This window comes from Drosophila takahashii, chromosome 2R (genome assembly GCF_030179915.1).
Source record: "Drosophila takahashii strain IR98-3 E-12201 chromosome 2R, DtakHiC1v2, whole genome shotgun sequence".
Taxonomy (NCBI): Eukaryota; Metazoa; Arthropoda; class Insecta; order Diptera; family Drosophilidae; genus Drosophila; species Drosophila takahashii.
Genome location: NC_091679.1, coordinates 19,773,724 through 19,792,066, shown reverse-complemented (window position 1 = coordinate 19,792,066; position 18,343 = coordinate 19,773,724). Strand labels below are relative to the sequence as shown.

Below are 18,343 nucleotides of genomic sequence, written 5' to 3'. Positions count from 1 at the left end.
TTATAATCAATACAATATTACCAGGAAAAGATCAATTACAACAACAAACTTTTAAATACACAGGGCGAAATGCAACGCAATAACTTAGGAAATCTAAATAAATTCGGTAAAAATACTTTAAAAAAATGTTAAAAACTTAAAAAATTAAACTTAAGCATTTGGGCCATAGAATAACCATTTACCAGAAAATCATCTCCGATTTTTTAAATCGCTCTTTCATTTTATAATCTTTAGAGATGAATGTGATCCAAGTAAAAGTGGTGAACTTGTATATTTTTTATATCAGTTACAATGTTATCAATGCAATTTTAATTTGCGCACAAATATGTATACGAACTAACTTATTATTTTCCGATTCCACATTTGATTGATAACACTATGCAGCATCAAAAATTAACCTGGATGAATGCTATATTTTTGGATTCGTTACGAATTTCTAAGTTAAACTGCGTTTTCCAAAGAGTTCCCCGACGCAAGGATTCTTAGCAAAAGGACCTCAAAGTTCGAAAAAAGCTGAAATTGACCAACTTTGCGGAGCTCTCAGAGGCAAATGGATGCTTGGCTTGGATCGAGTTTTTTAAAAGATACACCCTTTATCTTTCAAACCCCATACATAAAATAATTTTAGGATTTTTTTTAAGGCAGAAATAAATTCCAAAAAACATAGTCAAAAAACTGAAAAACATACAGCTGCGGTCAAAATAGTAGCAGTGTTGCCGCCTTGTGTTTCATGTTGTAATTTTTTCTTATCCAATTAGTCTAATAGTAAAATTATAATCAATACAATATTACCAGGAAAAAATCAATTACAACAACAAACTTTTAAATACACAGGGCGGCAACACTACTACCATTTTGACCGCAGCTGTATACTTTTATGTTTTTTGACTAAGTTTTCTAGAATTTGTTTCTGCCTTAAAAAAAATCTTAAAAATTTTTAAGTATGGGGTTTAAAAGATAAGGGGTGTATCTTTTAAAAAACTTTAACATCGAATCAAACCATACATCCATTTGCCTCTGAGAGCTCCGCAAAGTTGGCCAATTTCAGGATTTTTCAAACTTTGAGGTCCTTTTGCTAAGAATCCTTGCGTCGGGGAACTTTTTGGAAAACGCAATTTAACTTGGGAATTCGTAACGAATCCAAAAATATAGCATCCATCGAGGTAAATTTAAAAAGCACTAAAAATGCTGCACAGTGTAATTATTAAAATTAAACTCGTCACATTTTGCATTAGCTGAAAGGAAATGAATAATTATACCCGTTACTCGTAGAGTAAAAGGGTATATTAGATTCGTGCAAAAGTATGTAACAAGTAGAAGGAAGCGTTTCCGACCCTATAAACTATATATATTCTTGATCAGGATCACTAGCCGAGTCGATCTAGCCATGTCCGTCTGTCCGTCTGTCCGTCTGTCCGTCTGTCTGTCCGTCTGTCTGTCTGTATGAACGCTGAGATCTCGGAAACTATAAAAGCTAGAAGATTGACATTTTGCATGCAGATTCTAGGAGTTACTACGCAGCGCAAGTTTGTTTCAAAAGGGTGCCACGCCCCCTCTAACGCCCACAATCGCTTATATACGATTTTAAAAATTTCAATATTTTGGAAAAGTAAAAATGCAGTTTTATTGTATTTATCAATACCTATCGAAATGTAGAAGAAATTTTTTAAATCGGACCATTCGTTAAAAAGTTACGGCGGATCAAAGTTTTTCTCCATCTCCTTCGCACTCCCTTTTGCTGAGTAACGGGTATCTGATAGTCGGTGCACCCGACTATAGCGTTCTCTCTTGTTTTATTTGTATTTGAGCACATTATCGACTTTCAAGTAGAAACATAAACACACATTGTGTGTATGTATTGTATTGTACATGTATTGTACAAATCAAATCATATCCAAATATACATACGTATTTGGGCTAAAGTTCGAATCTTAAGATATTTAACTTGGAAACATTTTGGCTTTGTTTACAGAATTTGTAGTAATTTTTTATCTTCTTCCATGGTGGAAATTAAATAAGGCTCTTACTTCTGCTACAAAATGAAAAATATTTATACCCGTTACTCGTAGAGTAAAAGGGTATACTAGATTCGTGCAAAAGTATGTAACAGCTAGAAGGAAGCGTTTCCGACCCCATAAAGTATATATATTCTTGATCAGGGTCACTAGCCGAGTCGATCTAGCCATGTCCGTCTGTCCGTCTGTCTGTCTGTCTGTCTGTCTGTCTGTCCGTCTGTCCGTCTGTCCGTCTGTATGAACGCTGAGATCTCAGAAACTACAAAAGCTAGAAGGTTGAGATTTCCCACACATATTCTTTGGCTTCCTACGCAGGGCAAGTTTATTTTAGCCGAGCGCCACGCCCCCTCTAACGCCCACAATCGCCCACTAACGATTTTAAAATGGGTCCTGCGCCCACATCTTTAAAGATTTCCGAGAAGTATAAATGCAATTTTGTTGTGTATATTTATACCTATCGAAATGTAGAAGACATTTTTCAAATCGGACCATTCATTAAAAAGTTATACGCAATCAAAAATTATATATCTATCTCCCTCGCACTCCCTTTAGCTGAGTTACGATTATTAGTCGGGACACCAACCCGACACAGCGTTCGCACTCCCTTTAGCTGAGTGACGGGTATTAGATAGTCGGGACAACAACCCTACTATAGCGTTCTCTCTTGTTTTTTTTTAAATAAAACCTAAGCACTTTATCCACAGGACTGACTATTGATCGAAAATCATATTGATCGGAACAGCAGTTAAAGTTTTTAAAATTCAAAACAAATTTTAACTAAAATTGCCCTTTTCCCCTTCCCCTTCCCCACAGCACTACCACACCCCATCGACAGTTTATTTTGCAGCTGCTCTCTCGGCCTTCGCTCTCTTGCCATCCGCTCTCTGGGTTTCGCTCTTTTGGCGGGCTCCCACGAAATGCAACGCAATAACTTAGGAAATCTAAATAAATTCGGTAAAAATACTTTAAAAAAATGTTAAAAATTTAAAAAATTAAACTTAAGCATTTGGGCCATAGAATAACCATTTATCAAAAAATCATCATCAAATCATGATCGGAGCAGCGGTTTAGATTTTTTAAATAGAAAAGTTAATTTTAAATGTAGCCCCCAAATTATGGGGGGTATCGAAATTTCTTTTAGATTTCTAATTAGGCCCTTTCAAGACCTAAAATTCTGCAAAATCAAAATTTCGAAATTCCAACCACTTTAGAAGCTAAGCTTAAGTAAATCTAATGATTTTTTGCTCTAAATATAAATATTGGAGCTGTTTGGGGCCACTGGGGGGACATGTCGGACCTTAGTGGGCGCCTACGCCCCCAATGGAATACTGTGAAAAAATTTAGCTGCTCTAGCTCTTATGGTTTAGGCTGTGGTCGTATCCCCCTAAAAATCGGTCTTTCATTTTATAATCTTTAGAGATTATACCCTTGCCGAGGGTATTATGATTTCAGTCAGAAGTTTGCAACGCAGTGAAGGAGAAGTATCCGACCCCATAAAGTATATATATTCTTGATCAGCATCACTAGACGAGTCGATCTAGCCATGTCCGTCTGTCCGTCTGTCCGTCCGTCTGTCTGTCCGTTTCTACGCAAACTAGTCTCTCAATTTCAAAGCTATCGCGATGAAACTTTCCCAAAAGTCTTCTTTCTATTGTAGGTAGTATATAAGTCGGAACCAACCGGATCGGACAACTAGATCTTATAGCTCCCATAGAAAGGAAACGTTAAAAAAATTCTAGCTTCGGTGTTTTTTGAAATAAAATCTTCTACTCTTGGAAATATTATTTTTTAAATATTTCCGAGTTTCGAATAAAATATTTAAAAAATCGGACGACTATATCATATAGCTGCCATAGGAACGATCGGAAAATGAATGGGAAAGTAATAGGAAATAAATTTTACCTTTTTTGGTTTTTATTGTATTCTGTTCTACTTTAGGACATGACTCTTAATAATAAATAAATAATATTAAAAAAATACGAAATTTAAAATTTTTGCGATTTGTAAGTTAATAGGAACGATCTGCAAGGGTATATAAGCGTCGGCTGGCCGAAGCTAGCTTTCTTTCTTGTTTTTATCCTTTTTTTTGTCTTTTTTGTTTAGGAAATATTAATAATCAAATAAAAACACCTCTTAACGAGGTAAAAAACTAGTGACGATTGCACCTTCAACGTACAAAAGTTCTGATATCAACATTTGTGACGAAAAATGATTTTAGGTGCGACTAAATAAGTACGCTACCTAAAATTTACTCGTTCGGCCCGCTTTAAAAAATTTTTAATATCTACACGAAAGTTTTCTGTTGTAGCGTGCCGAAAGAATACATTTTAGGTAGCGTACTTATTTAGTCGCATCTAAAATCATTTTTCGTCACAAAAGTTGATATCAGAACTTTTGTACGTTGAAGGTGCGATCGTCACTAGTTTTTTACCTCGTTAAGAGGTGTTTTTATTTGATATCAGACGTTTTTGTTTGTTTACGTCTGCTCTCATAGGTGCTAATATAAACATTTAATTTTAAATTGGTCATAAATCATAATTTTTAAACTATTGTATTTTAACGAACTAAGTTTAAAAGGCGTTGAAGTATTTCAAAATACCTTTTAAACGAAGTATAGCACATGTCTGTACCTTTAGTAGTGTAGAACTTACAAACTAAGGAAATGTAGCTATTTTTAGCTTTTTCCCGCTAAAGTAGCGGCTTTTTCCAAAAGTCGTAGAACAAAAGATTCCTATAGAATGACAGCTGATTTCCCAAAGCCAACTAAAAAGAAGAAACGAAATCACAGCTGACTTTTCCTTTGAATTATACCCAAACAGCTGATGAAATAATCGAAGCACGCCATTTTTTGCGCTTCACAGCACAATTCTGTGCGTTAACAGCACTCTGTAATTGTTTCTCGTTCAGATAAATTAAAGTAGTCGAGAAAGCGGATTTGCTTTTACGAACAGTTTATCTGGTATTTAAGTTTTTCGAACAGATACAGGGACTCGAGAAACCGGCCCTAAGTAAATTGTCATTTCACAACAACAAAATACACACAATTAGCAAAGACACAAACCCAAAGCAAAAACAAAATACACGTAACTATTTTAATAGTTACGTAACTATCTTTGTTGGTCAATTTTACCAAGCAAATTTTTTTGTGTGTATAGAAATTGTTGTTGGAATTGATTTACAATTTTACACTTTACAAAGTTTGCAACGCAATTGAACACCCTAATTATCTAACTATTTTTAATTATCTCTTTACATAAGTTAACTTTTTATAATAAAATAAACATTGACTTTTCAGCGGCGAGTATCAGCCTTGTGTTTGTATGAACAAAAACGTTTGTAGTCGTGAATAGTCAGCAATTTGCTGACGTGTGCACCTTGTACGGGTGATAAATTCGATACTCTCCGCTAATAAACTTTGTTGGTCAACTAAAATTAAATTCATATGTATTCCTAATAATAATACACACAAAAAAATTTGCTTGGTAAAATTGACCAACAAAGATAGTTACGTAACTATTAAAATAGTTACGTGTATTTTGTTTTTGCTTTGGGTTTGTGTCTTTGCTAATTGTGTGTATTTTGTTGTTGTGAAATGACTATTTACTTAGTAGAATTGACAATTTTGCTGGTTGGGGCCTGTTTGACAATTATTACAGTTGATTTTACCAAGTTTTTTCTTTGTGTGTAGGGGAGAGGTCTGTAGGTGGTACACCTTTTGTTTTTAATCTGCCATTTCGACGTTCACTTATGAAACTTCAGTCTATTGGCTTTAAAAAAACCGAAAAAAAATTTTCTTTCCTTAGGAAAAACTAAAAAATAATTTGTTTTATAAAAGTGTCAAAAAACGACATTTTGAAAAAGAGGTCCGTAAGTTGGGACACTTTTAAAGGTCAATAATACTCACACCAAAAGTACTCCAAACTTTTAAAAACTATTTATTTATGTTAATTTAATCAATTTAAGTTCGTCTTAAATTATTTCCCATCCATTTTTCAAGAATTTAGACCAAATAACAATTAAAACCAAAAGGCTCATTGAACATACACTTTTACCCTAATGTACTAGGCAGAAAGCGACCTCTGTCGGGCTAAGGCCTTTTTGTACGAAAAACGGGTGTCTCAACTTACACGCTCAAAGTGTCCCAGCTTACACAAAATGGGATGTTTCGGAAAAAAATTAGTAACTTTTTTTCTGACTGTCATATCAACCTGATTCTTTTTTTAATTTATCAACAGTTAAATTACTAATGTTTTAAATTTCTTACCAAGTTAATTTAAGCAGGTAATTAATTTTTAATGGAATTTGGAAAAATGTGGACAAAAACTTTTTTGGTGAGAAATGGTACACGACTCTCACAGCTAAAATCTGGCTAGAGCCTGGCTTATAATGTTTTCCCCAAAAGTTTTGTCACTAAAAAGGAAAACAAAAAAAAAATAAAAACAATTTTTTTAGTGAAAAAGTTTTGAGAAAATTGAATGTATCAACTTACAGACCGTCCCAACCTACAGACCTCTCCCCTATTACTCATAAATGGCACTAGCCAATATTTTATCCAATAAAATTATAATGTGAATACGAACTTAAAACCATGACTTGCTAAGTTTTCAAAAAGGGACAACCTTGGCAATAGGGGATCGTATTGCGCGGCCCGCAACGATCCATTTGGCACACGAATCGTGTTACGATCAAGCTTAGCTTGTGGGGCAATGTAGACTGATGACCGACGATCGTTACGTCTCTTACTATTTTTCAGGCATCTTAATATTTATTCTCGTTATATTGGAGAGGAGAAAGTCTTACCAAGAACCCACACCATCCGGCGAGCTTATGCCGGAAAAAATTGGTGCCTGAAAATCGGATGACTTTCCCTCGGCCCAAGTCCTTTTCAGGACCAGGGCACTAATATGCCCACGTAACAAATGCTTACCGATCTTTATGAAACATATTTCATTTTTGTAGTCGTTTATAAAATAATAGGGGTCTGTAGATTGGTACACCTTTTGTTTTCGATGTTCCATTTCGACATTCACTTATGAAACTTCACGCATTTGGTACTAATCGAAAGGTTAGTCTATTAGCTTTAAAAAAAACAGCAAAAAATATTTGTTTTCCTTAGTAAAAAAAAAAAAATTTTTTTTTTTGAAAATTCCTAAAAAACGTCTTTTTGAAAAAAAGGTATGTAAGTTGGGACACTTTTAAAAGTAAATAAAACTCACACAAAATGTACTTCAAACTTTTAGAAACTATTTCATAAATTTTAATAAATTTTAGTTCGTTTTAACTTAATTCCCGTCCATTTTTAATTAACTTAGACCAAATAGCAGTTAAAGCTAAAAGGTTCTTTGAACTATCACATTTCCCCAAATTTCAAAGAAATTTACTATGCAGACAAGACACTTTAAGAAAATCAAACCGACTCGTGCAATACCCCGTTGAAAAGGTAATTTAATATGCTAATCACGTTGCCTTTGTTAAAATTGGCTAAATAAATTCAAATTTATGGCCAAAAGTTATTTTTAGAAATTACTTTTTTGCTGTTTTCTTAAAAACGGCTATAAAGATTTCTTTTTAAAACTGAAACTAAATATAATCTGCTTTTGAAATTAAAATTTACTGAAGCGGACCGAATAAAAATATTTTATAAAATATATTTATTTAGTCGATTGTACAAGGACTTTTCGTCACAAAATTTGATATCAGAACTTTGGTATGTTGATGGTACGATCGTCACTACCCTTTAACTCTTTAAGAGGTGTTTTTGTTTTATCACAGTGTAGTGTGATTTTTTACTTACCCCAGACAGAAATGATTACAATAACTGTGGTGGTAAGAACGAAGCCTAAGTTCTCCAGCAAGCGATACACTAGAGGTCCACCATAGGGACGGTCAATGCATTTTTGGGCCATCATAGTGCTGCCGACAATGGGAATCTGTAATGACAAATTGAATGAAGGGTAAAATAGCAAGAGAGAACTTTATAGTCGAATGCATCGACTATTAAATACCCGCTAATCAGCTTAGCAACATTAATATAAATATGCCTTTTTGTATGTTTTTCGCTCAGCCCATTTCAAATAATTTTGATTTTGCATTAACATATTGGAAATAAGAGTCACCAGAGGGTGCCATAAAAAAACAAGAGAGAACGCTATAGTCGGGTTGTTGTCCCGACTATCTAATACCCGTCACTCAGCTAATAGGAGTGCGAACGCTGTGTCGGGTTGGTGTCCCGACTAATAATCGTAACTCAGCTAAAGGGAGTGCGAGGGAGATAGATATATAATTTTTGATTGCGTATAACTTTTTAATGAATGGTCCGATTTGAAAAATGTCTTCTACATTTCGATAGGTATAAATATACACAACAAAATTGCATTTATACTTCTCGGAAATCTTTAAAGATGTGGGCGCAGGACCCATTTTAAAATCGTTAGTGGGCGATTGTGGGCGTTAGAGGGGGCGTGGCGCTCGGCTAAAATAAACTTGCGCTGCGTAGGAAGCCAAAGAATATGTGTGGGAAATCTCAACCTTCTAGCTTTTGTAGTTCCTGAGATCTCAGCGTTCATACAGACGGACAGACGGACAGACGGACAGACGGACAGACGGACAGACAGACAGACGGACAGACGGACATGGCTAGATCGACTCGGCTAGGGACCCTGATCAAGAATATATATACTTTATGGGGTCGGAAACGCTTCCTTCTAGCTGTTACATACTTTTGCACAAATCTAGTATACCCTTTTACTCTACGAGTAACGGGTATAATAAGTTAAAATAATCTATTTGAGTTCTTTTAGATCTGGCAGCTTTTTCCAGCATCAACAGCAGTGTTGAACATTTGGCACATCAAAAATGTTATTTGCATATGTATGAAAACTTTATTCTTTTTGTCAAACGAAATAAAAGCGTGGCTGACAAATTCCTCGACTGTCGAACGAGTGAGAGTTAGCGATGGTCTTCCTATAACCTACTGCTAACTCGTTGGTTTTCCGATAGCTTAGTTTTGCAAATGTCTGCTAAAGGGATAATGTGAGGACGTCAAGATTGGATTCTGCTGTCTCGAATAAGTGCGCACCACTCTTACATTAGCTGAATCCATGGTGCGATCATCAACAACTATGTGGGCTGGTTTTAGTCGATCCGCAGATACAGCCGTCTCTTTGTTGTTAACTTTCAAAATAAATACATTATCCGTGTGTCGTCTTAAAACTTCATATGGAGCGGTATAAGGCGCTTCCAAAGGTTGTTTTACTGCATCTGTACGGATGAATACATGCGAGCACTGATCAATCCCTTTTAGTTTAAACAGCTTCTTTTAATATGATGGTTTGTTGGAGAAGGTTGCACGAGACGCATTTGTTCTCTGAACGTGAATATAAAGGTCTAAGGATTAGGCTCCGTGTCGTTAAAGGATTCATTTGGAAGACGTAAAGGAACTCCATATAACATTTTTGCGGCGGATGACTTTATATCTTCCTTGAAACACGTGCGTATTCCGAGGAGCGCTGACGGAAGTACTTTGATCCACGGAATACCAGTGCTGCACATCAATGCTGACTTGAAAGATCGATGCCATCTTTCTACAAGTCCATTGGATTGGGGATGATAGGCCGTGGTATGAATATATTGACTTCCGAGAAACTTGGCGAGTTCCTTAAATAGTGCAGCCTCAAACTGGGTTTCCTGATCGTGCAATCCAAGTGGGTCTAAAAGGCGGTGGCAATCGTTTCTGCGGTAATGTTGGTCAATGGTATAGCTTCAGGCCAACGTGAGAAGCGATCGATCATTGTGAGACAATAGCGGAAATTCTGATATGCCGGCATTATTACTATGTCCAGATGTACATGATCGAATCTTCCGCTTGAAACGTGTTTCTTTTCAGGAATCAGGTGGTTGTGCTTGCTGATTTTGGAACGTTGACAAGCTATACAGTTTCTGCACCAGGTAGTCACCAGGCCAGACAAATTTTTGACGAATTTGCTGCGACGTTGCTCTGCCGCTTGGATTTGATAAGTTGTGAATGTAGGCAAAGACTTGTTCACGAAGAGCCCGATATGTCACAGTATATCCAAACATTGTTGTCAAAACTAGTCCTCTGCAGCTTTAATGAGGTGTTTCCTTGAAGAAGTCCTGCCAACTCCTGGTCTGACGCCTGCGACTCCTCTATCTCAGCTGTAGTCACAGATACCGGCATTGAGATAGCCCACAACCTCGAAAGAACATCTGCTACTGCATTGTCAGCGCCCTTTATATGAACAATGGTTGTAGAAAATTGGGATATAAAGCTGAGATGGCGAATTGGTCGAGGTGATGCTTTTTCCGGACGCTGTTTGAAAGCATAAATGAGGGGCTTGTACGAGGGTGGTCCGATAAGTACTTAGCCTCACCGCCCGATGGCGCCACTATCGCAAGAAAACTTTTCTATCGTGTAGTACATTCTAGTAGACGGCTACTGTCGAAATTTCAGCCGAATCGGACTCGTAGCTTTGTTTTGCCAGCGTGTGGCATCATACGTGTTCGCGGATTTTAGAAAAATGGAGAAAGAGCAATATCGGTCTGTGATTCGATTCTTGTTTTTGGAAGGGAAATCACGCAGCGAAATCAAAGAGCGCTTGGATGCTGTGTACGGTGACTCTTCTCCTTCGATAGCGACCGTCAAAAATTGGTTTAACGAGTTTCAACGTGGTCGCACGTCGGTTTTTGATGAGCCACGCCCAGGTGCCCCGAAATCGGCTACCACGGAGGATAACGTCCAAAAAGTCCACGATCTCGTTTTGGCAGACCGCCGATTGAAGATACGCGAGATAGCTGAGACAGTACGCATGTCAAAAGACCGCGTGGGTCATATCCTGCATGAAATTTTGGGCATGAGAAAGCTGTCGGCGCGATGGGTGCCGCGATTGCTCACTCCGGACAACAAACGCAACCGTGAGACCACTTCAAAGCAGTGTTTGACGCTGTTTAAGCGCAATCCGAAGGAGTTTCTGCGTCGTTTCGTGACCGTCGACGAAACATGGATCCACTGGTACACACCAGAGACCAAGGAACAGTCGAAACAGTGGACTTCACCCGGCCAACCTGCTCCGAAGAAGGCGAAGACTGTCCCATCGGCCGGAAAGGTGATGGCCACCGTTTTTTGGGATTCACAAGGTGTGATCTACATCGACTACCTAGAGAAGGGCAAAACGATCACAGGGCTGTACTATGCCGAATTATTGGGCCGATTCGCCGCCGAATTGCAGAAAATACGGCCACACTTGGCGAAGAAAAAAGTGCTCTTCCATCATGACAACGCACCGGCTCACACTTCCGCCCTCGCCAAGGCCAAATTGGTCGAATTGGGCTACGAACTGCTACCCCATCCACCATATTCTCCAGATTTGGCCCCGTGTGACTTCTTTTTGTTTCCAAACTTGAAAAAGTCTCTCGCTGGACAAAAATTTGCGTCGAATGAGGAGGTCGTCGCCGCCACAGAGGCCTATTTTGCAGACCTCGAGAAAACTTATTTTTCAGACGGGTTAAAGAAGTTGGAGCATCGCTGGGTCAAGTGTATCGAGCTAAAAGGAGATTATGTTGAGAAATAAAAAGCCATTTTTCCAAAATTTTCGTTTTTCTTTTGGAGGCTAAGTACTTATCGGACCACCCTCGTATTCCGTCTTAATTATAAAATAACGCGCTTCGATCAAATGGTTAAAATATTTCACAGCTTCGTAAATGGCCAATAATTCCCTGTCATAGGTGCTGTAGTTTTTCTCTGTAGAACTTAACTTTTTCGAGAAGAATCCCAAGAATCCCAATCATTTGTGAACTGCTCTAGTACGGCTCCTATTGCCATGTCGGAAGCATCACACACCAATGCAAGTGCAGATCCTGGCGAAGGAAAAGAAATGACTGCAGCTTCGGCTACACTCTTTTTGCATTCTTCGAAGGACGAAATAAGTTCAGGAGTCCATATGATTTTGCGGTGATCATTTTTCCTTACATTTTTTAGTGGCTCTGATAAAGGTGCTTGTATATGCGAGGGATGCGGAATGCATCAACGATAATAATTAACGATGCCCAAGAACCTTCCGAGCTGGTTGATAGTGTCTGGGCGAGGGTGGTTCTGAATGGCGTCAACGCGATCCCTTGGTGGTTTAATCCCATCACTATTAATGACATAGCTGAGAAAACGTACCTCTGATTGTAATAGGCTTTTACCAAATCTAAAGTGGTAAATATGCTTTTTCCATGCAGTTGCTCGGTGAAATCTTGCAGGTTAGCTATCGGATATCGGTCTGGTATTGTGGATGTGTTCAGTTTCCGGTAATCACCACATGCACGCCAGCCTCCGTCTTTCTTGGCTACCATATGAAGTGGGCTGGACCAAGGGCTATTGGAAGGGCGACAAATTCCATTCTCTAATACAAAGTTTACATCTGCCTTAGCAGCGGCGAGTTTTTCCCCAGCAGTTGAAAATTGGTCAGGAAATCGGCACCAATTATTGCAGATGGAACGTCGGCTATGATGAAATTCGAAGTGAAGCTGTCCTGAAGGTCTAAATCAAGTGTTTTAACTATATTACCGTAAGTCCTGATCATGGTTTGGTTGGCTGCAAGCAATAGCAAATTGCTTGGCTTGATCTTCTGTTTCACTAGTGAGCAAGGTAAAACAGAGACCACGGACCCAGAGTTTATAAGGTAACGAATTCCTGATTTCTTATCGCGAATGTATAGTCCGTGATCTAATAGTTGGATTGCAGTATTTTGAAATTCGCTGGTGATGTCGTCGCTGTCGTCAACCAGCGTATTTGACGATAGTCGTGTTAGTTTAAAGTCTGGTTGAACGAGCAAGAAATCCTGCACTTTCTGGCGTTGGTACCAAAACGTTGATGATAGTAGCATCATAACTCAGAGTTGGATTCTGTCATACCTTGAATGTTTCCAGGACTACGCGATGTGCCAGACGATCGGTTCGATGGTGGTTTCTTTAGGCGCTTAACTTCGTCTTGTAAAAAATTTACTTGTTGTGACAAGGAACGTATAGAATTAGCCACATCTTTGAGGGTTCCACCCTGCTCGAGGGCGTTTACAGAGTTGTCCATAGGCGGAGCACTGTCAGATGCAATCGAAAAGGATGAAGTTTGTGTCATTGTCGCCTCGAGCATTTTGTCAGCCACTTTCGCCAGTTTGTCCAGATCAGATTCCTTCCAAACGGTTAAGGTTGGCCGAATAGACTGTGGCATTTCTGCGAGAAAAAGTGTGTGAATAATATTTTCGTTACCAGGCTCCGGTGCAAGACGTCGCATGTGTGATAAAATCTCGGATGGCTTAAGACCTGCAGCCTCGCCTCCAGGCAGAAGGCGATTGAGCTTTGATTGGGGCGTCTCAGAAAATTTGTCTAGCAGCCGCGTCTTGAGAGCTTGGTATTTGTTGGTCACTGGCGGACGTGCTACCAAATCCTCTACAGACAGAATAACATCTTCATCTAAATTGACTGTTATCAAATCGAACCTATCCGCATTATCGGTAATGTTATGAAGCCGGTACGAGCGCTCGATTTGTGCAAACCATAGCTGGGGATTGTTGCGTGCGAAATTCGGTAGCTTTATCGAGACAAGCTGAGTGGGAACATTTAATCCGGTTGTTGTTGTTGGATCTGAGAAGAATTTCTTCTCAAATCTTCCAGTTGCTGTTGAAGCTCCCGAATTTGGGCAATGAAATCGACGTTTCCTCCTTCATCCATTGCTTCGTCGCTAGCGCTCGCGTTGTCAGTAAAAATAAGTCTTCTCGAAACCAGCGATCGCAAATTGTAGCGCATCTCTGGCATTAATCGGTGTGGATGGTGTTGGTGCGGAAGCCGTTTGATGTTCAAGCGTCGGGGTCACCACTTTGGCACATCAAAAAGGCCAATTTTATTTGCTTACACCCAGAAAAAAGATTTTCCTAAAATTTTAGGAATTGACTATTTATTGCCAAAAAAATTTATTTTAGGCAATAATTACCTTAAAAATCGGTCTTATTGCCTAAAAAAATATATTTTTAGATCACATACTTTTAGGAATAGTAGGCCTAAATTTTAGGTAATATTCCTAAAATTATAATCAATGATTTTATTATGCTATGCTATTAATATAAATTACTGTGCTAGGTAATAATGCACCCCATGTGTTCGAACACTACACACAGTTTTTATAAATATTTTTTATAATACATTACTTTGTTTTAAATGGTTTTTTGTTTGAAAATAATGCAATATATATATAGTTATTAAAGAAGGAACACCAAAAACATAGGATTTTTAAGCTTAATATTTTTATACCCTTGCAGAGGGTATTATGATTTCAGTCAGAAGTTTGCAACGCAGTGAAGGAGACGTTTCCGACCCCATAAAGTATATATATTCTTGATCAGCATCACTAGACGAGTCGATCTAGCCATGTCCGTCTGTCCGTCTGTCCGTCCGTCTGTCTGTCTGTCTGTCCGTCCGTTTCTACGCAAACTAGTCTCTCAGTTTTGAAGCTATCGCGATGAAACTTTCCCAAAAGTCTTCTTTCTATTGCAGGTAGTATATAAGTCGGAACCAACCGGATCGGACAACTATATCTTATAGCTCCCATAGGAAGGATCGAAAAAAAAACGGAAAAAAAATTATAGCTCCGATGTTTTTTGAAATATTACCTTCTACTCTTGGGAGTATTTTTCTTTTTAAATTTCTGAATTTCGATTTTTTATACCCTTGCAGAGGGTATTATGATTTCAGTCAGAAGTTTGCAACGCAGTGAAGGAGACGTTTCCGACCCCATAAAGTATATATATTCTTGATCAGCATCACAAGACGAGTCAATCTAGCCATGTCCGTCTGTCCGTCTGTCCGTCCGTCTGTCCATCTGTCCGTCTGTCCGTCTGTCTGTTTCTACGCAAACTAGTCTCTCAGTTTTTGAGCTATCGGGATGAAACTTTCCCAAAAGTCTTCTTTCTATTGCAGGTAGTATATATGTCGGAGCCGACCGGATCGGACAACTATATCTTATAGCTCCCATAGGAACAATCGGAAAAAAAACTTTAAAAAATTCTAGCTTCGGTGTTTTTTGAAATATTACCTTCTACTTTTGGGGATGTTATTTTTTTTTAAATATTTCTGAATTTCGAATTAATTATTTAAAAAATCGGACTACTATATCATATAGCTGCCATAGGAACGATCGGAAAATTAATGGAAAAGTAATAGGAAATAAATTCTAGCTTCTTTGGTTTTTATTGTATTATCTTCTACTCTAAGATATAACTCTTTTTAAATATTTTCGAATTTCAATTTTAATTTGATCAAAATCGGACGACTATATCATATAGCTGCCATAGGAACGATCGGAAAATGAATGAGAAATATTAGAAAATTGAACATTTTTGCGATTTGTTAATTAATAGGAATGATCTGCAAGGGTATATAAGCTTCGGCTGGCCGAAGCTAGCTTCCTTTCTTGTTTAGAATAATATTGACATTCAACTTAATAAACCTTATAAATAAAAGTATACCAGCTGCTACTAAAACCATAAGCGTGATGCGTGAAATATCGATACGTACAACTTAATGGGAGAATGTAAGGGTATTCTTTAAACTGTTGAAAATTCAACAGAAAATTTCAGCAATTAGGGGATTGATTTAAAATGGTTCTTTTGAATTTTAAGACAGCTTTTATTATGAAATAAAATTGTTCAAATTGTTACTAAGGTAAAATTAACTACAAATATGCTTTCTAAATTGATTTTAAAGTAAATAATACGTACTGGTGATACTCAAATGTTAGAGAGTTGGCATGTCTTTTAATAAAAAAGGTGACTACTCTGGTTTTCAACAATCCTGGTCCTAGTCCTGGTTCTAGTCAGGATACTTTGATTGGTTTTTTTTATTTTTGAAATACAGTCACATTGTTTTCTCCGCGTTTGGTGTGTAATATTGTGAAGTTTTGTTAAACAGGTAAGTTTATTATATTTTGTTCTTTGAATTGGTGAGAATTGGTTATTGTGTCATTCAGTTTCATACTTCTTGTTCACCGGCCTCAAAATAATCAGGCATTATATGATTTTGTTAGATGAAACGCTAACTCGCAAAATGTTTAAATGACAATGAGACAGCGTTTTTTATACCCTTGCAGAGGGTATTATGATTTCAGTCAGAAGTTTGCAACGCATTGAAGGAGACATTTCCGACCCCATAAAGTATATATATTCTTGATCAGCATCACAAGACGAGTCGATCTAGCCATGTCCGTCTGTCCGTCTGTCCGTCCGTCTGTCCGTCCGTTTCTACGCAAACTAGTCTCTCAGTTTTAAAGCTATCGGGATGAAACTTTCGTAAAAGTCGTATTTCCATTGCAGGTAGTATATATGTCGGAACCAACCGGATCGGACAACTATATCTTATAGCTCCCATAGGAAGGATCAAAAAAAAAAAAAGTAAAAAAATTCTAGCTCCGGTGTTTTTTGAAATTTTACCTTCTACTCTTGGGAATATTTATACCCGTTACTCGTAGAGTAAAAGGGTATACTAGATTCGTGCAAAAGTATGTAACAGCTAGAAGGAAGCGTTTCCGATCCCATAAAGTATATATATTCTTGATCAGGGTCACTAGCCGAGTCGATCTAGCCATGTCCGTCTGTCCGTCTGTCCGTCTGTCCGTCTGTATGAACGCTGAGATCTCAGAAACTACAAAAGCTAGAAGGTTGAGATTTCCCACACATATTCTTTGGCTTCCTACGCAGCGCAAGTTTATTTTAGCCGAGCGCCACGCCCCCTCTAACGCCCACAATCGCCCACTAACGATTTTAAAATGGGTCCTGCGCCCACATCTTTAAAGATTTCCTAGAAGTATAAATGCAATTTTGTTGTGTATATTTATACCTATCGAAATGTAGAAGACATTTTTCAAATCGGACCATTCATTAAAAAGTTATACGCTTTATAAATTGTCAACATATATCTATCTCCCTCGCACTCCCTTTAGCTGAGTAACGGGTATTAGATAGTCGGGACACCAACCCGACTATAGCGTTCTCTCTTGTTTTTTTATATATTTCTGAATTTCGGTTTTTTTGTTTTTTAAATCGGATCACTATATCATATAGCTGCCATAGGAACGGTCGAAAAATTAAATGGAAATTAATGGGAAAAAAATTATATCTTTGTTGGTTTTTATTACATTCCCTTCTACTCTGGGATATGACTATTTTGAAATGTTTTCGAATTTCGATTTTAATTTTTAAAAGATCGAACTACTATATCATATAGCTGTGATAGAAACGATCGAAAAATTAATGTGAAATAATAAGAAATTTAACATTTTTGCGATTTGTAAATTAATAGAATGATCTGCAAGGGTATATAAGCTTCGGCTTGCCGAAGCTAGCTTCCTTTCTTGTTTTTTTTTCGTTTTCCTTAGTAATGGAAGAGTTTTTGGCAAAACACAATTGTTCGGAGCTTATTGGCTGCTTCAAAGGTGGTACAAATCTAATTCGTTAAAAAATAGTTAATTTAATTTTTTGTCGAATAGATTACGGAATAGACGAGCAAGCGTTACTCCTCTTAACCCCAGAACACCTTAAAGAGATTGTGCCAAAAAATTTGTTTGGGGCAAGAGTTAAGCTGGAGCATGCCCTCAGGATGGTTAATGTAATTCTATTGTTATTTGATTTTGAAAGGAAATCACATTTAAATATTTTTCAGAAAGAAAATGTGCAATGTGGCGACCATAATCAGGTGACTTTAAAATGATTTGTTCCGAAAAATAGTTAATATAGTTTATATCTTATAACTAAAATTTGTTTATTAACCTATTTAAAACATTTAGATTACAGCTTTGTTAATTCTGTCAGATTCCATATTGTTTAAAGGAATACAAAACTTTTATCGCATGCACAAGCGTTTGGAGCTAAAACATCGCAAATCCATTAGTGGAATTATTTGCGATTATTTAATAAGCAACAAGAGAGAACGCTATAGTCGGGTTGTTGTCCCGACTATCTAATACCCGTCACTCAGCTAAAGGGAGTGCGAACGCTGTGTCGGGTTGGTGTTCCGACTAATAATCGTAACTCAGCTAAGGGGAGTGCGAGGGAGATAGATATATAATTTTTGATTGCGTATAACTTTTTAATGAATGGTCCGATTTGAAAAATGTCTTCTACATTTCGATAGGTATAAATATACACAACAAAATTGCATTTATACTTCTCGGAAATCTTTAAAGATGTGGGCGCAGGACCCATTTTAAAATCGTTAGTGGGCGATTGTGGGCGTTAGAGGGGGCGTGGCGCTCGGCTAAAATAAACTTGCGCTGCGTAGGAAGC

At 37.6% G+C, this 18,343-nt stretch overlaps 1 protein-coding gene and 1 long non-coding RNA gene across 4 annotated transcripts in view; one reads left to right on the top strand and one right to left on the bottom strand.

Annotated features, from left to right (window-relative positions):
* The window catches only part of Gp210 (nucleoporin 210), a 268,597-nt gene that overhangs the window by 101,431 nt on the left and 148,823 nt on the right, over nt 1–18,343 (bottom strand). For all 3 annotated transcript variants that reach the window (XR_011418170.1, XM_044392729.2, XM_044392730.2), the window contains exon 16: nt 7,810–7,945. Coding sequence is in view for 2 of the 3 variants with exons in the window: in XM_044392729.2 (XP_044248664.1) it covers nt 7,810–7,945 (136 nt within the window). In the remaining variant the exon portion in view is untranslated. The remainder of the gene's footprint in view (nt 1–7,809; nt 7,946–18,343) is intronic.
* On the top strand, nt 15,928–17,975 carry LOC138912764 (uncharacterized). The gene is made up of 3 exons (XR_011418322.1): nt 15,928–15,974; nt 17,437–17,493; nt 17,548–17,975. It is a non-coding gene; the product is annotated as an uncharacterized lncRNA (long non-coding RNA).